The sequence below is a fragment of the Lepisma saccharinum genome, chromosome 7, assembly GCF_977018435.1.
Source record: "Lepisma saccharinum chromosome 7, izLepSacc3.1, whole genome shotgun sequence".
Taxonomy (NCBI): domain Eukaryota; kingdom Metazoa; phylum Arthropoda; class Insecta; order Zygentoma; family Lepismatidae; genus Lepisma; species Lepisma saccharinum.
The window spans coordinates 58,542,320-58,566,259 of NC_139235.1; the positions used below are offsets into that span (position 1 = coordinate 58,542,320).

At 37.9% G+C, this 23,940-nt stretch overlaps 1 protein-coding gene across 1 annotated transcript in view; it reads left to right on the forward strand.

Moving 5' to 3' along the window:
- LOC145989865 (uncharacterized) overlaps window positions 1-23,940 on the forward strand; it is an 84,687-nt gene that overhangs the window by 28,141 nt on the left and 32,606 nt on the right. The window contains exon 3 of the mRNA XM_083125330.1: window positions 8,940-9,436. Coding sequence (XP_082981456.1) covers window positions 8,940-9,436 — 497 coding nt within the window. The remainder of the gene's footprint in view (window positions 1-8,939; window positions 9,437-23,940) is intronic.

Consider the following 23,940-nt stretch of genomic DNA (forward strand, 5'->3'; position numbering starts at 1 on the left):
ATCTAAAAATTTCAACCTGGCGACTGTGATCTTTTGCTGTAATATTGCCGTTTATTAAGTTTGCATGTACGAAATTTTGAAGCTTGTAAGTTCAAATTTTCGTACAGCGTAAGTTAGCAAATGTGTTTTTTTTATCAACGTTGTGAACGTTCCATAGAATCAGTAACAATTTTACTCTTTGTCCCCCAACCCCACATTTCCCATTTTTCTCACATGATTTAGCGTTGTCTTGAATACGGTGATTCTCAGCTTCTTATAGATTGATTTGCTCTATTTTACTTCGCTTTTTTTGCCACTTTTGGCTAATTTGCGAAGATGGGGATGAGTGATGAAATTGATGAATAGACATCACAAACTTCCATTCCCAGGCTGGGATTCGAACCCGTGATCCCCAGTGTCGTGTGCTAACCACTTCGCCACATGGGCTGGCTCAGCTGCTTATAGTATGCACAATTGCTATACCACGTTTGTTACAACCTGTCCCCTTTCCTGCGCTAGGGAGCGCTCGACAGTTTCGGTGCCAATGAGAAACGAGGAAAAAATCGTCTGCTGGGCAGCGAGGAGCGAATGGAAGCCAGAAGAGAGGCGCTTACGTAGACGCTGTTGCCACGTGGCGTATTTTAATTGGCTGCCTGACTTTTACTTTCCCCAGCACCGAGAAAAGCCAGGGAGCAACTAGCGCGGGAACCGGGACAGGTTGTAACAAACGCGGTATAGTAGGTGGTTTCCTGGTGCGTGATTTTCAGAGCTAGCACCTAGCTCTGAAGAAGATTTTTCGAGCACTGGTATTTAGTATGTAGTTTGTATTTAGTATGTATATCAATCCATTGCGGTTGGGTGGCAGAAAAGCCGCAGCCTGAACCTCGCCTTTCAATAAAGGAATATTGAAAGTGAAACTTAGCTCTCTTCACTTATTTGGCTATGAACTGTGGAGTTCACCCCCTCCCCCCACCTCACTATAATGCCATCACTGGCCCCAGCCCACGTAGACCAACTTTTCACTTGTGACATTATAATGTTGCATTGGCTGCTTCTCCCCACCCCCTCTTACCTCCCCAGCTACTTTTTATAGCTCCATGGCTGACGTGAAGATGACATTATATTGTTATCTGGGAATCCTTTGTTTTAGATTTCATACGACCATTGGTAGATTATTGAGAAGGGTGACGCCGCCAGATCTGGATGGTAAAAACTAAGAGTAAATTTGGCTTTTTGTGCATAAAGTGGAGTTAAAACAATTCAATCTGAGAATAAATTGCCATCACTTTAAAGTTAATGGCAATAGCAGTGCCCCCGCTCCTTTGACAACTAAAATTATCTTAGGAGGCACTTTATTCAGCCTTCATAAATCTAGCTCCTTAGAAGTCAACTTTAGCTCCATATAAGGTGAAATTTGGCTCTTTTATGCACATCAGATTTGGCAACAGTGCCTAGGTGGATTAGCCTACTTCTGCTGAGTGCCTGATATCAGGTGAGAGACCAAGGTACTAACTACCTGTGACTGCCATGGCAAGCCCAATGGTCAACCATGGGATGCAGGGCACTCAGAAGTGTAAATCATTATCAAACACCCCTCGTACCATTATTACAGCTGGCATAGTCCATATCAATTCAGGCAGGAGGGTTACCTTCATAATCTCAGATGTTATTGAATTAAACATATGTTAAAATTCAAGAAAAAAATTCCTGGCCCGCGATACAGGCTGCCAAAGATGGTGCCTTAGGCATCATTTCTCACGTGCGATTTTCGGCAAAATATTAAAATGCTTTATGTCTGGAATGGTTCAAGATATTTTGTTGCTGTTTTTTTTTATTTGAAAGAGAATAATTTTCTGATTTAAATGATAACCGTTGTTTGTAAATATTTGTATAAGTTCTCTTGCTGTAGCCTTCTGATTTTTTTTTCGAAAATAAAAAAATATTATTTTTTTTCAAAAATGCCAATCTGAAAAAATTTGATTTTTTTAACTGTTGATCAGTACCATACAGTATACATTCCCTGAAAAGGGGAACTTCCACTTTTGAATTTAACAGGTTTTATAAACAATGTTCATGTTTTAATTTCTGTGGCTAATTTCTTTATTGCAGTTTCTTTTTTTTTTTAAACTTTTTTGTCTCAAAAACACCAATCTCAAAAATTCTGAGAATTTTACAGCAGTTGTATATCTAAGGGTACTACATATCCTGAAAATGATAACACACCACTTTGGTTCTGGAATTTTACATAATGTTTTTTTTTAAAAAATCCACTCAGACCAATGTGCTCAATGTGATGGAATAAAAATGATCAATTAAACAAAGTTGGAACTGGTGAAATGTTTTTATTCTTCTGGATTTTCTTTACATTGAACGTTCCAAATTATTAAAGGTCTTCTGGAACAATGTGGAAGTGTAGTGTGGAATGTGTAGATGCTTGGACAGAATATCAACAATGACACTAACTGAACAAGAAGAAGACATCATGGTGTAGATGATGAAGAATTTGTAACTACAGAAGAAGAATTAGATTCCCTGAATCAGTCAGCTATAGAGATTGGTGTTAAGAAACAATGGTCAGTGAAGTCAAGTCGTAAGCTGTATGCACCAAGGAAGCGCAGAGAAATTACTGAACCTATGGGTGAATACACCAAAACAAAACTGACCAAACTATTCAAAGTAGAAATTCCATCAACATCAATTCGTAGCGTTGTAGGGATGTAACTTGCCCCTCCCGATTAGTACTAGTTGATGGTAGAGACAGCCCTGAACGGGCAGGTACAAATATCTAACTTATCATTAAAATAGACTCATGATTCATTTTAGACTGAAGTGAGCAATGCGAATGGCAGAATGGGGTGTAGACTAGCTTACCCTGTTCGGTTTAGAAATAAGACCAGTAGCTCCTGCTTCTAAGATGATTCCAGATTAAAAGACCTCGTGTCGCTCTCATGCGCACCTATTTAAACCCTCGCTTGGCCTCTCGTCACCTCTTGCCAAAGGCCAGTGTTCTTACCATTTCCTGTGAAAGGCTTACCCAACACATTTCTGAGCAGGAGCTGACAAGGTCTGCCAGGGTCAATATTTCTTAATCGAACAGGGTATGGTACGAATTCAGCTGTTGAATCATGTGAATCCTACAATGAATAGGTGCAAGTTCTAACAATTATCCCAGTGTACCCTATCTAAGGTACAAATTTTACACCACATTCCATCTGCAACAAAATACATGGTGGACAAAACAAGAAATGTTAGGGCTGCAAAACGAGTGTTTGGAAAACCGGATCCCTATTATGGGCATCCTGTGAATAAAGCACATGTTCAAATGGCACAGTCATTTTATCTGGAAGATAAATGGGACTGTTCTCGCCAGAGTGCCAACAAAAAAGACACTATCTTTATAATAGTTGCAGGAGAAAAAGTGGTGAAAGTGAAAAGATACGAGGGCCACTATTTATATTTTGAGCCTTGGCAACACTGATTGAAGTTAGGCGCGATTTGACGTTTGCAACAAATCGTCTGGCATTGTTGACCATAACGTACTTCAAATGTTTTGTCAATAGCTTGATTTGTGTTGTTTATGTTGCCTTGGAGATTGCGCGACAACAATGAAATGGAATTAACTTGTGAACATTTTCGTGCGATGATTTTTTACGATTTTCGATGTGGATTATCAAGACAAGAGTGCATCGATCAACTTACTTCCACATTTGGCAATGAAGCCCCATCCTTTGCCACTGTGAAACGCTGGTATAACGAATTTAATCGTGGCCGCCATTCGCTCACCGACGAGATTCGCGAAGGTTGTCCAAAATCAGTTGTTGTTCAAGAAAACATTGATGCTGTGCAAAACCTAATACTGCAAGATCGTCATGTGACATACTGTGAGATTGAGGCAACCATAGGCATTAGTTCCACCAACATATATAAAATATTACATGATCATTTAGCTGTGAGAAAGGTATGTTCTCGTTGGATCCCACACAATTTGACAAGAACTCAAAAAGATGCTCGCGTCAATTGGTGCAAACAAATGCTCAATAAATACAATTGTGGTGCTTCAAAAGACGTATATAAGATTGTAACAGGTGACGAATCATGGATATATGCATATGAGCCGGAACGTAAACAGCAGTCGACTGTATGGGTGTTTCAAAATGAACCCAATCCAACAAAAGTTGTTCGTGCTCGAAGCACATCGAAACAAATGGTCGCCTGTTTTTTCGGGAAAACTTGTCATGTGGCAACTGTGCCTTTAGAGGAACGTAGAACGTAGTCCTGATTTGGCACCCAATGACTTCTTCTTGTTCCCGAATGTCAATAAAAAATTGCGTGGACAACGATTTTCATCGGCGGAAGACGCCGTTGATGCGTTCAAAAACCATATTATGGAGGTGTCTCAAGAAGATTGGAAAAACTGCTTTGACAAATGGTTCGAAAGAATGCAAAAGTGTATTGACCATAAAGGAGAATACTTCGAAAAACAATAAAGCAGTTTTCAATGCCAAATTCCTGTTTTTTCATTGTTAGGCTCAAAATATAAATAGTGACCCTCGTACATGACCCGCAGTATTAAAGAAACTTTCACCATATATAAGAAGGAACATTCAGTATTCCACATTGGAAGATCAAAATTTTATGCAGTACGACCTAAGTGGGTGGTTCCACATCCACCTAGAGATGTCTAGTACCTTTGAAGAACTTGCTTGATGGCGTGACATATGACACCTTGGTGGATGTGTAAAGTCGTTAGTAGTCTGTGATGTAGAGTGAGAGACCTGTTTGTTTCAGGAATGTGGTGACTGCACTGGAAAGGGAGGACTTGTCTTACAGACACTTGGTTTGGAAAACATAGCAGATGACTCTTCAGAAGTTACATATGCAACATGGGAGAAAAATAAACTCATTAAGAAAACTGTTGCCATTGATACCTTCATTGACGAACTTGGGAAATGGACAGTGAAAGCAGTAACACACCAACATCTGAAGAAATTGCAACAACAACACATTGCAGAAGTGAAGAGATGTGTAGAGGCTGAACAACTATGTTTAGTGCTTCACTGTGATTTTGCTGAGAACTGGTTTGTGATTCTGCCACAAGAAGTGCAAGGGTATCACTGGAGTAATGACCAAGTTTCAATTTTTACAGGAGTCACATATTTTCAAAACGAGACCACAAGTATTGCAGTTACAAGTGATGACAGAGGACATGACTCAGCACATGCATTGTTGGCAATACGCAAAATTCAACAACAGCTGCAATCACAGGCAGAAAAGATCATCATTATTTCTGATGGTGCCCCTGGTCACTTCAAAAATCGTTATCAACTGTTTGAATTGACTAAGTCGCTTGTGCCAATGGAGTGGGTATACAGTGCTACTGGTCATGGGAAGGGGTCTTGCGATTGTGTAGGAGGCCTGCTGAAGCACCACACTACAAAACATAATCTTTCCAGCCCAAGTACAGCTGCAATTTAGAATGCCGAGGATTTTACAAGAGTGGTGAAGTCATACACATCAACAGCCCTCATCCTGTTGCCCAAAGAGGAAGTTGAAGAATTTCGCCAGCAGAAAATAGAAGACTGGTCCAACCAAACTACCCCTGTGAAAGGAATTCAGAAGACACATGTCTGGACTCACAGTGATGTGCAAACCTATATTGCACAAACTTTAAAGAGCAAGAAAGAAGAAATTTCATTTGTCCAACCAAGATCTCAGAAACGGCAGGAGAATATTCAGATTCACAACCTACAAAGAGGGTTGTTTGTGGCCTGTGTGTATGACTGTGACTGGTGGATTGCAGAGGATATAGATATCAGTTGTGAGTTAAGTGAAATCGTCGTGAACTTTATGCTACCACATGGACTGACTGCAAGGCAGCAACACCACCGCCAGTGGCCACTTCCAATTTGCGATGTTTTAAAGATTGTGGGTGCCCCAGTTCCTATTGGATCAACAGGATGGCATCACTCAATATCAAAGGAAGATACTGATGCAGTTGAAGAAATTTTTAGTTCATTGAATTGCTAATTTCAGTTCTAAGCAGAGTGCACAGAAGTGGTATGCTTTGGAACCTGTTTTGGAAGTTGTACATATATTTTGGAAGCTCTAATATGTTTTGAAAGCTGTGTCTGTTACTTATCTTTATGAAGAATTAAAATGCCATGCCAAATAAGACTAGATTTTGATTTCATGAGACCAATATGTGAGAATGTGGTAATGGAAACTGGTTTAATGTATGGCAAAATTTTCAATTGTTTATAAAACCTGTTAAACTCAGAAGTGGAAGTTCTCCTTTTCAGTTAATGTAGTACTGTATAGTACTGATCAACAGTAAAAAAATAAAAATTTTTGGGATTGGCATTTTTTAAGAAAAAAATATATTTTTGATTTTTCAAAAAGAAATTCAGAAGACTACAGCAAGAGAACTTGGACACATATTTCCAATTGGAGGTTATCATTTTAATCAGAAAATTATTCTCTTTCAAATAAAAAAAACTTGAACAAAATATCTTGAATCGTTTCAGAGATAAGAGCATTTTAATATTTTGCCAAAAATTGCACGTAAGAAACAACGCCCGAGGTGCCATCTTTGGCAGCCTGTATCTCGGGTCAGGATTTTTTTTTGGATAAAACAAAAAAATATGGGTTTCTTACTTTGTTCTGAATTTTAACATATGTTTAATTCAATAAAATCTGAGACTATGAAGGTAAGATTTTTTTCTTTGCCTGCCTGAATTGATATGGACTATGCCAGCTGTATCATGTTTTGCTAGTCCTGTTTCTTCTAATTTCTTCTACCCTGTATACTGTTGCTGCAAGGAGGCATGTGAGGTTGCCTCGTATTCTCTGGTTGCGTATTTTCATTGATGGGAAAAAAAACTGTAACATTTTTATCAGTATATTTTTGGATATCGTGAACACAGTTCCACATTGTCACATTGACCCTCTGTTCCTCTGTAGTAGAGAGAGTGATTCCATTTCTCTGAGTGCTGTGTCAGTGTTCTTTGTTTGTTTTCCATACATTTTCTTCCATTTTCTCGGAGCTCTACACATCGCAATTCCAACTAGCACCTGGGAAACAACGAATTAGCTGTCAGTTGAGTTCTCTTCGACTGACATCAGGCATTTTCGAGTCACAAGGCACCAAAAGTTGCTGGCAAGATGAAACAAATGAGCATCAGATACACAGTATGTTACCAAACGTACTGTAAAACGAGGAAGAGAGAGTTGATCAGCTCCGTTACTGGATAAAAGTTGTACAATAATACACAAAGCATGGAAAATTAGTACACAAAACACCCAAACACTGTACAAAGAAGCTAATAAAAACAACTGACAAAAACATGTATGCTTGGCAACGTTGTAACGGGAGAGTGATGTTACCTTTACAGCTTTTACTTCGCAACTGAGGTTGCTCAGGAAGAGCTTAAACAGCAATAATGAACAGTATTGAGTATATGTACAGGTGGTGGACAGTGAAACTGAAACACCTGAAGTGCAGACACTAATCTTTATTAGTATGGTGTTCGGCTGCCTTTGGTGGCCAGTACAGCAGCAACATGTCTGGGGAAGGACCAATTGACGTCCATCGGTCCATCCTGCACTGTGATGACAGAGATTTGCAGCCATTCCTCCTAAAGCACACCGTTGAGTTCACGATATGTTGTTGGTGGAGGGAAACGTCAGCGCACACAATCCTCCAAAAAACCCATAAGGGCTTAATAATGTTCAGGTCCGGTGACTGGGCAGTCCATGGCAGATGTTCAACCTCATGGTCACGCTCATCGAACCACTCTGTGACCTGTTTAGCAGTGTGTATCAGTGTGTTATAATCCCAGAACACTGCACTACCGTCCAGGAACAATATTTGTACCATAGGATGCAGATGGTCATCCAGAATTGCTCTGCAGCCCTTGGTATTGACATGCCCCTCTAGAGCAATCAGTGGTCCCAAAAACTGCCACTATATTGCACCCCACACAATCATGGATCCACTCCTATGTTTCACTCTGGGTACTAAGCAGGCTGGTTGGTATGCTGATGGACTTCTCATATAAACTCTTCGAGAAGGTGGACTCGTCCGAGAACACTACACATTTCAGGTTGTCTAACGTCCATGATTTTGCACTGCTGGCACCTGCCAACCTGCTTTTTGGCATTGGTGCTGGTGACCAAGGGTTTCGGTATGCAACCCTGCCATGGCTGTTGGCCTTATGAAGTTCTTGACGGATAGTTTTGGTGGAAACGGCTTGAGTCAAGTGTGTATTGAATTATGTGGTGACTTTTGCAACAGTGTTTGATTGATCGATTTGGTGTTTTAAGTCCACTTTGTGCACAGTAAGGCTAATTGGGACTGGACCTACAGTTTAAAGTGGGATCCGAACTACTGTGCATCTCCACCGGGTATCTAACCCAGGTTCCCTTGATTACAAGGCAACGACTTTTGCAGCAGTGGTTTTACACTTCTTGGACACAATCCTCCAAAGCCCTGATGTCCCTGTCAGACAGCTTCCACAGTTACTCCTCCTGGATGTGGTATGTTCCTTCATTCTGGTATGCTGCCATGACCCTTCATAGTGTGGTTCTTGATATCCTACAAATATTTGCAGTGTTACTCATGCACTGGTGAGACGAACACCAACAATTTGCCCTATTTGGAACTCTGATGTGTCTCCCCCCTTCTACTGCGCAAAACTGAATGTTCGGTGTGCAGTCCAGCTACTACTGTGCCAATGTGATTGGCAGACACACACCTACGTGCTCGTATACTCTGTACACTGTGCATGACGAACAGGTGGTGTGTTCTATAATCACCGGTGTTACAGTTGCAATGCCCACCACCTCTACTTTGTGCTTGGAATTTTTAGTGGTTCTAGAAAATCAGCAATTGAATTACTAATCAGTGATTACAGTTGAGAAGATTAGTTAATTGATGATCAATCTTCTGTTTTTCTTTTCAGAGACGAAATAGTGAGAGTGAGCTTGAAATTGTGGAATGTGTTAAGAGAAGGCCACACAGGGTGAAAAGGACAGAGTTGAGGTCTAAGGTTCCAGCCGAAGTAATTGACAGCCGACCTGAGCCAGTTCAGGGAACAAGTGTACAAAGTGAAGTTCCTTCAATTCCCAACGCGGAGACTGAAATCATTCAAATACCAAACACAAACACACAGATTGTAAAGCTTCCGATCCAAAGAGAGACTGAAATTCTACCTGTTCAGTGTGCTGCAAGCGATGTTCATTCTCCAAGTGAAAATGTGTCGACGGATAATGTGATAGATCGCACAGAAACCAATAATGCTGTCCAGGACTCCTTCCCTTCCACAAGCTCTGCACCTGTTCGTACGAGTGAAGTGTCAATCTTTCCAGTTAAGTCGCAGGAGATTGAGCAGGTGAACGTTAAGCAAGAGATCATTGAAACTTACCAGGAGAGTGACGCACAGGAATCTGCTTCACAAAGGTGAGAGATCATTTTTAATTTTACCTGGCAGTTTATTCTCATGCGCATAAGAAAAGTTCTTCATTGTGCATTTTTATATCCCTTTCTTTTATTAAGCACTTAAATGCTTGCCAAAAAACAAATATCTGAATTGTTCTAAATTATAGGCAGGGTACTTGAGCAAATACAACCCTTTTTTTTAATAGTAAAATTGTGGTAAAATATAATGTACATGAGTACATAACTCCTAATCTGATATAAATGACATTGGAAATATAAGTGTACTTCAAATGTGTACTAACATTTATTCTGCAAACTTAAGCAACCCATTATATCAGGCAACACACAAGCAGTGGTACAGGAACGGGGGTGTACAGGGGTTTGTACCCCCTAAATTTTTGAAGGGGGTACTGCACCCCCATAAATCCATAAATCGAGTTGTACCCCTTGTACCCCCCGTTGGTAATTTGACAGCAGACGCAAGGTGCTACTGTTAAAATAACCTATTTTCAGTTCACCAAATAAAAAAGTGTATATTGTTTATAACTTATAAACATTATCTTTCTTACCACAGAAATTCAAACCATTCTAAACTTATTCTTCTACATTGTGGTTGCTACTATGTAGTTAGTTCATTGACCTAAGTTCTTGGAAACCTCTTTAAGGAGATGAAAATTGTTTAATATGTGTGTGGAACGATGGAATCAGATTTGCTCTCAGAAAATCAAGCTGCAGACAAATGCTCCTTTGCGTAAGGGGGGTACACTTTTCTAAAGAAATTATCACGTTGATTCGAAGTTAAGATACAAATCTTCATGAGAAGAGTATATGATTGATCCCATTTCCTTTTGAATATTTAAAATGGAATTTTCCAAAACAATATACTTACACGAATGAGAGGAGACACTACAGACCAACTTGGGGGTACAATCTACTGCTGTACCTCACCCATATTTTTCATAACTTTGTAAGGGGGTGTTCGGAAAACTATACTTAAACCTATATATTAAGAGATTTTGAAAATAGAGTCCCGATTAGCCTATCTGAGCATGAAATGAATCTAGAATAAGTTTTAATAACTCCTGATTGGAAACCGAAACAAAAATAAACACAAACAAGAACGAGGCAGACCTCGCCACACCAGAGACGAGATGAGACTGTGACAATTCTCAACTCATCGCATCGCGATATCATTCCTAGGTGAAATGAAATTTTTCCTAGACATTTAAACAGGGTGCAATTTGCGATATTATCAGAGGGGGGGGGGATTATTTTTACCTATGTATTAGGTATACTTATAATTGGACATTAATTGCTTAAAATTAATTTTGGTATTGAATGCAACACACACAACACCATTTTAAGTCAAACCCTAAAGTCAATCTGTAATAAAATTACATTAGTCAGATGAATGCACGAATTAAACTCGCTGCAGGTTCTATTGGTATATTTTAGATTGGATTCACAAGGTCTTTGAGTGAGATGGGAATGTTTGATTGATTTATTTGGTTTATTTTACTTCGCATTTCTGCCACTTTTGGCTAATCGCAAAGATGAGGATGGGTGATGATATCATGAAATTGATGAACACTCACATGCCCAACCTGGGACCTCTGGCATCAAAGGAAAGCGCTATGCCAACACCTCCGCCACGGAGGCCGGCGATGTGGGAATGTGTTTTGGATTTTCTTTGTAGATGCGAAAATGTTTAACTGTGACACTCACATGCTTTTGCTTACATTAAAGTTTACCTTTTCACATAAACAAGAAATTGACATGTCACCCTAAAACACACGCATGTATCTGCATTTAATACTACTACATATGAAAATAAACCTTGGGTGGTTCTTCATATTGTCCACCAAAGATTGAAACGAAAGAAAAACTAAAACCTTTTGAGCATATGTCTTTCCTTGCTTCCTCTGACATCTGAAAGATTTCGGTATTGTATATGTAATGACTAATGATAGTACTTTCAGTTCTTGAAGAGTGTCATTAGGTACAGCTAATTATATAACAAATGCTTTGTCAAATTTTTCACAAATATTTCAAATTTAGACTTCTTACGAGTTGATTGGGAACCATCTCAACTCAGTTTTTTTTCTTTTTTTAATACAACGCCCTACATATGTTTGAGTAAATACCAAATAAATGGCTTCTAAAAGACATTGGATGTGGTACACATCTGCCATAAATTGTTTAAAGATATTTTTATGCGTAGCTATGGGAATTTAAAATTAGAATGAACCGAACTGGAACTCTATAAGTATGGTATATTCAATAATGTGGTTTCTATATCCAGTGGGTGGGAGGTGATTATTCCTGGTTGGGGTGGCTCAAGATCCTTCTCACCCCCTTTAATCTCAACCTGCATTAAAATGAATAATGTATCTTTGTTCGCAATTTTCATATTTCAAACTCCTGATTTTCCGTTCCGTTAAATTCGAATAAGCCCAGAACGAAGTCTGGAGCGTTATATGTTTCAGAATTGTTATCTGGTTTTGCATTAAATAATAGGACATTCGTGTGTGCTGTTCTAAAATAGAATATTTCCCATGCCTTCACATTATACCTAAGTATCAAGGATGTATTTAGGAGGGTGTCCGGACACTCCCCCGAAAGACTTACCAAGAAGTAAAAGTAAATAATCAAAATATAATTGTTTAGCATTTGTTATATCATCGATGGTTATTTCCGCTGAACTTATTGGAAGGCAAGGAATTTGGCTCATACAGCTTTGAAGGGTTCCAGAAGATAATGCACACAACTAATGATAATATCCATAAAATATTAATCAGAAACTTTACTTTTCGTTAATTGGATTTAACTCCTTGTTTCTTATTAAATAAATATTCAATTATTTTTTTCTATTTGACATTAAATTCCTTGCCAGGGCAGTTGTTTTTATGAATCTTGGCGATCTTAACTACACGTAAGCTAGATAACTTACATATTTAATTAATATTTTAATTTAATTAAATATAATTATTATAATTATAATTATTTATTATTATTATTGTTATTATTTCAACACTTGGTTGGACCCCCGAAATGTATTTCTAGTTGCAGTTGTATGTGTGTTTATATATATGGGAGGCTGAATTTTTTACCCCCCCACCCCAAATGAAAAATGTTCCTGCGCCACTGCACACAAGTACCGTTTTGAACCTCATACAGGGTTGTTAAATGTCCAGGAATTCAAAAATTCTAATTGGTTCTGTTGGGTTCCGTAACAGAACCAGAACTTTTTCCCTTGCACAATTTACATTTGGTCCAAGCTGCATATTGTTTCGTTTCTGTACTGATCTTGGACATTTATATTGATCCAGAAATATAAAAGTTCTAGTCCACCGTAATTAATGTTCTATATGCTTTCCGAATTTATTTCTATGCTCTATCTGGACTAATTTAAAGTTTTTTATAAAAGGATCTGTCAGTACAATTTGTATTTGAAAGGCACATACAGTGGTTGTAGAAAACATACCACAGGGAAGCAATAGCAACTCCGTTGTTCTGTCATGGGCCAAATTCATCAACCTTCCTTGGTGATGTGTTAACGCAACGAGTAAATCTGATTTAGGATGAAATGTGGAAAATTGGTGTTATTTTCCATAAACACAAGCAAAGACTGGTGCAAGTGAAACACACCGTCAGTATCTTTGGTTTCATTACATGGATATTCCCATCTACAGCGTAATTGAAAATAACTCCAAATTGACTTTCACATTAAGAGAAACAGCACGAAAACCAAAGGTCACACATGGTTCCAACACAAAACAAACACTATTCCGTTTACCTGAATTACAGTATTGCAGCCACAACGTTAGTACCTCTATTTCTTCGTGTTGGAGACTTACTCAAAATACATACATATAGAATCTAAGGAAGATTTCTGACCAAAGTGACATGTGACACATATAATTCACACAAAAGTGACATGGTATCCTTGAGTCTGTAGCAAAACATTCATTGTGCATGCATGAACAATGGACAGAGGTGACACGATGCATGGTATTGAGGAAATGCCCTAGTCTGATTGGCACACAAGCAACATAGTCTGACCGATATGTGCAGATATTTTGCTGAATTATGCATTTTTCTGATAAAAGCATGAAACTTCAAATGTCGTTTAATATCCATCTTAATATTATTTTAAAGATTGGAGGCATCTAAAATACCCTGTTGGTCAGCAATGGCAGACATTTTCAAAATGGCAGCTGATTTATTTACACAAGCGGTGTAAATGAACTTTTATTGGTCCTGCTTGAAGCTTTATCGCTTGTTATTGGTCAAAGGAAAGGAAAACTTTCCAATAAGGCCTATGAAAGCATTCTAAATGTGTATTAAGGACAAAATATATATCTTGATTGCCCATGTTTAAGGGGCGCATTTTTCGGTATTGTTTATAATAGCATGTTGCTGTTCAAACCACTTCAGTTTTGAAGTCTGAAGTGTAATCGTTAATTATCAGCACATTAGTTACTAATTATTATATTTCACGGATGTGGATATATGGGTTGTATAAATTCCAGGGGCCAAACCACAAAGAAAGACTGAACCATTTATAGTCGGCCCAATATGTGCACATATTTGCTGAATTATGCATTTTTGTGATAAAAGCATGAAAATTGGTCAATAAATTAGTAATATGATATCAAACGTTTTGAATGTTGGTGGCACTGAAAATACCCCATAATAGGGGAGTGGGGGGTATTTTCAAAATATCCGTCATAGGGATCCTCAATACATCTCATGTGCTATATTTTGATACTATCGTCACTTTTATATTGTAGTCACGGAAAAATAGTGCAGGAGACTATACAAGTAATTATTACAATATAGCAATGACATCTGATAAGAAGTAAATGCTACTTGTGTTAAGAGATGTACTAATAAATCGGTCGCCATTTTGAAAACATCTGCCATTGCTGACCAACAGCAATGCCTCCAATCTTTAAAATGATATTAAGACAGAAATTAAACTACATTTGCAGTTTCATGCTTTTATCACTAAAATGCTTGATTTTACACAGTCTTCAACAGTCAACACCAATCGTAAAGTTAAATTTCCGTAAAAAAAAATTCTTTTTTAAATTTCGGATTCTACTACATAATTGAAAATGTGGTTTCTTCGACCATAGGCTTATACCCTAGTTTGTACTGAAGGGAACAAGATATAATATTTAACTAACATTCATTGTTTCCAAGATAAAGAAGAAAGAAAAGAAAAATTTCGAATTTGAATTTCCTGCGAAAAGTAATCACTGCTTTTACTTTAGAATATTTTTTCCTCTGAAAGTATCATCAGCAAGTGTGCAATTCTTGCCACAAGGGAATATGCGGGTGTCATTTTGAAACCTCATGCCCCTGCGTTGCCTATGTGAGGACATGCCGAATTTCAAATTTAATTTTTCCCTTCTGTGGTCATCTGCTAATTGATAAATGAAAATTGGGGTTTTTGTGACAAATATCTTATACCCTAATCTGTACTGACCAAAACCAGGCATAATTTGTAACTATTATTTGTAATTACAGAAATTGAAATTTATGTGATCATAACCATGCTCCTGCCACCCCCAGGTACCCATTTATTTGAGGCTGGGTGAACCTCAGAACCACTTTATGCGGGGACAAGGCCGAAGAAATTCTGACCTTCGATAACCCACTGAGGGAATCGAACCTTGGTCTGTTGTGTGTCATCGGTGCTTTGAAACTTATAAAATTATGTTGCATTTTTAATTCTCTTGATACATACAAAAATAATGTCTAGTTGCAAGACCATCTAGGTCCAATTCAGTAAAATTTAACCAAGCTGCAAGCTAAATTATTAAAAATCTGTTGATCAAAGAGGAACATCTTAATTTAATGGCAGTGATACTAATGAAAAATTGTTTAGCTAATAACTCATGAATAAAACATATTTATTTTAATTTCCCCGTTATCCTTCTTATATCCTGAAAAAATATAAATATACTGACCAAGACAGTAATTTATTTTATTAAAAACATAAACTAAACGTAACGTTTCAACCTTCTAGCAAGGTCTTCATCAGACTCTGTATCAAGTACAAAAGTAACAAGATACACAAAAAGGGCATTATATATACACAAACTTTACTCCCTCCAGACTATTAGAAAGTTGTTAGGAACTTTCTAGCAGGTGGCTTTCACTTTCCAACTGTACTTTCACCTAAAAGGCTAAACATAATTACTTTCATATAGAATGTGAAGAGATATTCATATTGAATATCTTGCGCTCTTTTTCCTTCATTTTTCTCCCTTCTCCTCTCCTCTTTCTCTCTTGTCCAGTACAGTTGGAAAGTGAAAGCCACCTGCTAGAAAGTTCCTAACAACTTTCTAATAGTCTGGAGGGAGTAAAGTTTGTGTATATATAATGCCCTTTTTGTGTATCTTGTTACTTTTGTACTTGATACAGAGTCTGATGAAGACCTTGCTAGAAGGTTGAAACGTTACGTTTAGTTTATGTTTTTAATAAAATAAATTACTGCCTTGGTCAGCATATTTACATTTTTTCATAAACATGGAAACAAGGCTTAATGGTGTTATTCTTATATCCTGGTTATATGTGGTGCTGGGAGATTATTCAAGGATCTTAAACTTTATGTGTATTCAGTTCATTATGATTATTATTTTTACATTTCTCGTTGTTAAGGCCATGCTCTTAAAAAATATAGTTAAGTGAAATAATTTTGAGTTGTATTTGTTTATGTACTTTATTGTTTTTGTAGATATTTACTTATTGTGAGGCAAGAAAAACCTTTGAAATGAACTTTTTAATGCACAGAAGAATCTGCCTATGTTTTGTAGACTTAGGTATATATTCTACTTGAAATTTGCTCCTAACACTGTGTTGTTTTGTGTTACAGTGTTATATATTGTATTATGTATGTGTGTTGTATTTACTTGCTTCAGATACAAAACATTTAGCACAGGTCATAGTTACAGTATAGTTCATCTTGATTTGCATACTCATTTAAAAAGTTCACAGTTACGTACATACATTTTTCATAATTTGTTTATATGCCCTTGAAATAAGTTATTACCGCTGTAATATTGTTTTTCTCTGCATGTTGAAGGGACGAAATGCAGAGAAGGCAGAACTGAAAATTGTTCATTGTAGATGCCTTTGCACAAGTAATTAGAACAATCCATTGACATGGAGAAATAAGAAGATGATAATAGATATTTAATAGTCATGAACAATAACAATAATAAAATTCAGCTGTGAACTATGAGACTCGTTGAAGTTTCAGAGTCATCTCAGATACAGGGATAGTGTTAGGCACAGGCAATATTTAACAGCACAGAGTAATAAAAGCACAATACTATGGATTACTTGAAAGGATTTATTATGATATAATACAGCTGTGATGTAGGCCAGGGGGTTCCCAAACTTTTTCGTTTCATGGCACCCTTAAGTGTTTCAAGATTTTCCAGCGGCACCCAAGTCAGAATGTAGGCCTATGTAAGACCTGCAACGCTCAGTTGGTGTGGTTAAGTTGCTTGCCTCATGTTAAAAAAAATAACACGTAATGTATGGTGAAAAAAATTGCACAAAGTTTGCAACCCTGCGGAACTGGCAATACTAAACACTGGCACACCATTTGAGCTGTGTAGGATCTTACGTCTACCAGTTATGTAGTGTGAAGAGCAAGAGAAGGTTGGTGTAAAAACAAGTGCGTATGGAGCTGAAAGAAGACGACCGTCGGAAAATGATCGTGTAATATTGGACAGAGAATAGTGATGTTCGAAAGTCCAAGCTTGTGAAACATTTTCAATGTGTAGGATTTTCCCGTCGTACAGTTTATAATATTGTGTCACTATTACAGAAGGTGTTGCTATGGCTTGCCAAGAGTGAGAAAGGACTGTCGAAACCTCAGTTTTTCAAGGCTGGCCTTGCACTCAACACCGACCGATAGTAAAGTTCTGTTTGCCTAAAGTGAAGCAGTTTATCAATGAATACCATCGTGGGGACAATGTTGTTTTTTGGCGAGATTTATCCAGCTGCCAATACGCTGCACAAAGTCTTGCCGCCATGGAGCACTTCGGTATCCCTTACATATCCAAAGAACAGAATCCCCCTAATGTTCCCCAACTGGGGCCCATTGAATATTTCTGTGGCAAATTTAAAGCGGATGATGTATGCCAATAATTATCAACCATGAACCGTTGCAACCTTCATCCAACGGATCTGCAGATGCTTGCTTGATGTTGATACATTGACATTTGCTTCATCTATGCAGAAAGTGCCCCAAAATTGTCGCAAGGCTAGCAAACTCGGTGTGAATGTGTTTGTTCATTGATGTTCAGATATCACCCTTGTATACCAACCAGCACACAAAATACATCTGTGCGTTTTTGCCCTTGACCACAGCATTTTTTTTTTTTTCACCATACGGTATTTCAAATTCAGGAACATTTTGTGTAAAAGCACTAAATAAGAACAATCATTATCATTTCAGTGAAAATATTGGAACCTTTTATTGGCACTTCTGTAAGCCAGCCACTGTGCCACAGGGTACCATGGTGCACATTTTGGGAACCACTTATGTAGGCAACTGTTATACACAAAGTGAACTAAGGATTTTGCTATTTTGATCTGTGCTTCCCACTTGCACTTGTTTCCAAAGGTGATGGATGCTTACTCGGAGGCAGCCATTAAAAATATACCGCAGCTACTTTTAAATATGAGTCAGAGTAATTCAAGCTTAGCACAGAAACCTTGTGTGGCTACCGGATGGTATACATTAAGATATAATCGAACTACAGATGCAGAGAATCTCCTAACAAGATATCAGCTTTCCTTCTAATTTGCCTTGCAAATAGACTATATAGTTTGGTAGTGAATGACTTCACGTAATATCTAGGCATGGTTATCGGCAAGCCTATGATCACATAGATCTAGCTGTTATCCCAAAATCCCACACCAAGAAGCAGTAACCGAGCCAATCTTTTGGTTTCATTTCTTTGATAGTTACTTTCACTGGCTCTGCGGTGGTCAATGATGTGCGGCAAATCGAATCTTCTCAGTTTAACTTTCTTCAAGATTAATACAGATGAACCAGCTTTAGTAACTAAATATGCTCTATGCTCTAAACAAAATCGACATCTACATAAGATTCAGTCCAAGATTATATAAACAATTATAACTTATTACTTAAGGGGAAGAGTGACAGTTTTACACCAGTTGTGCATGTATTTCAGTATTGTAGGAATGGGCAATGCTACTAAAAAAAAGAAAACAGCAGGATGAGAGAGTATGAATTTCTCTCCATGTTGCAAGTGGAAGCGTTTTTTTAAGTTTATTATTAAGCTAGACATCAACTTCCTAGCCCTACTCATCACCATACTGAGCTTGGAGTCTTTTGTAGGTCTCCGTGGATTTTATGCCTTCCTTCACAAAAAACTTCATCACCACATGCTGTTCCATACACGCACTTACATTGTTGCCTGCCTTCTTTATTAACAGTCTCCAGACTGGCCCATGACACTAATAGGACACATTTGCCACTTACTACCGCGTGTAGAACCACCATGCCAGCATACATTGTTGCACCTGCAAAATTAAAAGTCCCGGTTTGACTTGAATGCCCCTCGTATAATGTATATTTGTTTATACAAGATTAATAACAGGATCATAACTTCCCATAAGATGTAATGCAAGTGTTAATTACTAGCCTTCAGTTACTTTATATCATGTGCACAATCTGATTCTGAAACATAAGTGTTCATGTGCATAATATGATGTAATAGTAACGAATAAGTAAAAAAAAACATGTTATATAAATTTGGACCGTACACTTTACATGGTATTGCAATAGTTGTATCCATTTACCACATTATTTTTGTAGGCAGGTAAGTTGCTATTATTTCTTTGAAACAAGAACAAAGCAGTGCAAGTGTAGGAGCAAATAACTATGAATACCATACATCAAAGTACACAATACCTTCTGGTCTATCATGCAGTTTTTTGTGCCAAGATGTGTAAAATTTAATTCCTGCTTGTCTGGAGGCAGCCTGTATTAGTGAACTGGAGCATATACTATAAGCATTAAATACTGCTTTGAAGTACTGCTTCCAGGTTTGGATTGTCTTAAGTACCTATTTGTAAAGTAACTATTTGTATTAGTTTACAAGAAATTGACTCCATATCACCATAATTTATATTCAAACTTAAGAAAAAAGAAAATTTATGTTGGATTTGAATAAGTAAAATATGTAAATTTTTAAAAATATCATGCATAGTCATCATTCATCCTCCTCATAGTGAGATATGGGAAATGGACTTAAAGTAACTCAACAACGACAAATGATTTTTTATTCCCAACCTAATTTTGCAGAGGCCATGGTCGTCTAGTCGGTAGGGTGTCTGAATGCCATGCGGGAGACCCAGGTTTGTTTCCCAGGGCAGGTTATCAAAGTCTGGAATTTTTCCAGCCTTGTCCCTGCATAAAACGGCTCTGGAGCTCACCCAACCTCAAATCAATGGATACATCCATTGAATCAGTGGCAACCTGGGGAAAGGGGGGGGGGTAAAGGTGGCCAGAGTGCGATGCTGATGTGTGGGGCCCTACCCTCACATCGCCTAAACATGCCTTCATGGCACGGTGCTGTATGCACAGGGAACTTTACCCTTTTCCTTGCCTAATATTTTGCATAGCCTGAATGTTAGTTCTGCTTTCACCTTTAGACTATGCATATAGAGCAGAAATCTAATTGGCAGATGGTATGCACAGGTTAAAGGCATAATATCTCTAATCTGAACCACAGATGCAAATAATTCTATCCACATTGATGGGAATGATTGGCATGGCAGCTTTCTTCTTTGCTTGGTACTTTGGAACAGCTTTGTTAAAATGTGTGGAGCGCATGGTTTATGGTTTCTATCTCAAAAATTGTCAAAGCTCTGTTGGGCTGTAATGATCTGTTCAGGGAAAGAGAGAAAGAACAGGCCTTCTCTTTCTCTCCCCTCTCTCTCTCTCTCTCTAGAAGAAGAAGAAAGGGGGAACCCCCTCTCTTTTCTCTCCTTGCCCTCCCTCTCTCTAGAAAGAATAGGAAAGTACTACTCTTCTTGTCTCCTCCCCTTTCTCTCTCACTAACTCATTTTCCCATTTCCCTATATCTCTCTCTCTCTTCCCTTCCCCTTTCTCTCTCTCTATCTCTATCCTCCGTCTCTCTGTCTCTCGCTCTTTTGTTACAGATGTCCACAACCCAGCTTGGATAGGGTTTTCAGTCCCTTCAAAAGATCACTGCCTGCCAATTTGCTATCTCCTAGTTGCACATGGCCTTAGCACAAGTTTCCCATATATGATCCCCAACAGGATCCATATCATTAGTGTACATCTAGCACTATGATGGTGCATGAGGAGCTGTTGGATGATAATTATCAGCGTGATGCACATAAAGAATTTAGATAGAAACAGGAATGGGAGTCAGCATGCTTGTGAACCACTCAACAGGTCTGAGCTTGCAAGGGGCTGTTTTATATCTCAGTTTTTAGTTTCGGATAATATATCATTACTGCATATTCAACCAATTTGCTTGTATTAATATTCAAAACAACTAAATCTCTTGGTTTACTATACTGCTATGCTTGTATGGTATTCATGTGTGTTTACTTGTTATACATATGTTGTTAGTATGTTTTTTTCATGTGTTTGCAAATGGTTTCATGTTACTTGTGCTTTAAGCTGTAGATTTATGTCATAGAAGCTGCAAATATTTGTTGGTGTTTCACATATAAACATCCCAATAAGAAAATAAATGTGGCTTCAGTTCTTTGCTAGTGCTGTTCTCTGATTCACAAATTATCATACGTCATGGGAGTAGTTAATTAAAAGGTGACATAGTAACACAAATCAACTAAATACGAGGGATGACCAGAGGAAAGCAATACAAAGTCTGTAAATTTCAGTAGGTATTTATTAGATGAACACAGACAGACTCACGTGAAAGGGTACTTCGTACACTACTTCTCAACATAGTCTCTTCCCCGGTTGAGGCATTTATCCTAGCACTTAACGAGGTTCATGATTCCTGACTCATAGGTCTCAGAGTCCTGTTGTCGGAGCCCAACCCTTACCTCGTGCTGCACAACATCATCCAAGTGAAGCCGGCGTCATCGTGAGATGCTTCTTCAAAGGAGCAAGGAGATGGTAATCACTTGGAGCAAGGTCCGGGGTGTTTGGTGGATGTTACAGCACATGGCACCAAAAATCTGGCAGGACGTCACATGTATTGTGAGCTGTGTGTGGAGTCACGTTGTCATGAAGCAGAACGACTCCTGTGGTGAGAATCGCTGTTCTTAGGTGCAGCAATGACACACGTTTCACTCTGATGATGATGTGCACCACGAAGTAAGGGTTGGGCTCCGACAACAGGACCCCAAGTTCTATGAAACAGGCATCATGAACCTCATGAAGCGCTGGGATAAATGCCTCAACCAGGGAGGAGACTATGTTGAGAAGTACCGCATGAAGTATTCTTTCACGTGAGTCCATTTGCATTCGTCTAATAATAAATACCTTCTGGAATTTACAGGCGTTCTATTCTTTTCTTTTTTCAATCATCCCTCATACAACTACAAATACTAAGATGTACATGAAAATAAGAAATGTTTAAAAGATAGTCAAGAGAGTCCCAAACTTTGAGAAACAAATTTATCTCAAGCTTATCATCAAAATTCATTAAAAATGTTGCACATTCTAATGAGACAGATCTCCAGCTTATAGCACATAATACATTGATAAAAAGTATGTGTGTTTATATACAACAGGTAGGGATTGTACTGTTTTTCGGTTTGTTTGCTTATGGGTGATATTTTGTTTTCATTTTGAAGTTTGTGTATACATACAGACCCTATAAAAGGTTGATTCTATTCTATGTTTATCATATTTACAATTATCTATGTGGATGCAAAGTGCACACTATTAGAATACAATTACATTACTTCCAAGTTGGTTTATGAACTTCCCATTTTTGGTAACTAAACTGAAAAGCCTGAAGAAAAGTAATATCAAACTTTCTGTTTTGAAGGAGACAAATTTTTCGCATTATATGATGAACTGAAGTGTTTTGGCTTTTGAGTCTGCCATCTCTTATAGTGGATTAGTAAATTTTTAGCAGTGCAAATATAAATATCAAGGCCAAAATTTTCCTTTTAATGTGCCACGTAAAGAAGTATCAAAATGAAATACTTCTCCCCCCACCCATCACAGAAATGATATACATAATGCTGTTTAACCAATCCTCGGAAAGCAAGTCCATTGTTAATATTCAACAATGAATCCTGTAGAATCCTGTTTAATTTAGGGGGGAAACTCTGTATTGACAAAACAGCCAAGGTGTTCTTGCCATTGTACATACCACAGAATTGTGCAAAACAAGAGAAGAAAGAGATTGCATAATACATAAATTACCATTATATTTGATGACACATAAAAAAAGTTTATTGAATAGTTTTATGAAACATACTGCTATGGGAGTAGTTTAATAAACCTTAGCCCTAGGCTAGAAACACACATAGCCATGGGCTGTTTTGCTTTTATTCTTCACTAATCTTCTGTGACCTCAATACACTTCGATGTACATTATATTGTAATACCATGCATAAAATGTGTTTCTCTTCATTGGCCAAGTACTTCCATTACAGCCACCATATCATCGTTATGTTCAAATCTTTTTACCCTTGCAAGTGATCTTTTGAATTGAGGAATAGGTTATGGATTGCTCAGGAGAATTCAGAAATTTGAAATAACCGTCACAACTGATTTGTTCATCTTGTTTGATCTCTTGTCATTTCACAGCTTCTTGCAAGTTTTTTGATCAGAGTAGTGCAGTACTCACCCGTGACTCCATGTGACAATCATGACAATTCACTCAACATCCCAGTACATCAATAACCATGATTTATCCTGCACTGGGATAGGCACAGAATTTGCAGGTCGAATGGAAACCACAATTTCCCATTCCAGAAATTTCCTTTTTTTTCCTGTGAATGTAGTGGTGGAATCTATCACAATCTGTCTGTATGTACGAGTTGTCTGAATAATGCTGAAATTTGACCAGGAGCTGTTGAAGATTGACTAGCCACTATCTTTCTGACCAGTTGTTAGTAGGATCACATAATTCTGACAATTTTCTTATTCAAAACGTCAACTAAAATTAATTTTACTATGGTTTACTATCTTCTATTTTCTGCTCAGCCTGAACCATATCGTTTGTCCTGTTGGCATTTTCATCATGCTGAAGTGACCTGGACATGGTGACTTGACAGACTTGAATCAATAAACTTGTGTTGCCATCTTTTCACAGTCGAGTTCGAAGAAGAGTCCTCTTAAATAGTGTAGTTCACGAAATCTTCACATATTTCCTTTGTGTTTACGTGGCACTTAATGTTGTGTACTGGTCAGAGGACTCCATTTTTAGAAATTACCATAATACACTCAAAACATTTACTTCAGGAAAAATATAGTTGTGCTAGGAAATTGAAATTTTGAAAATAAG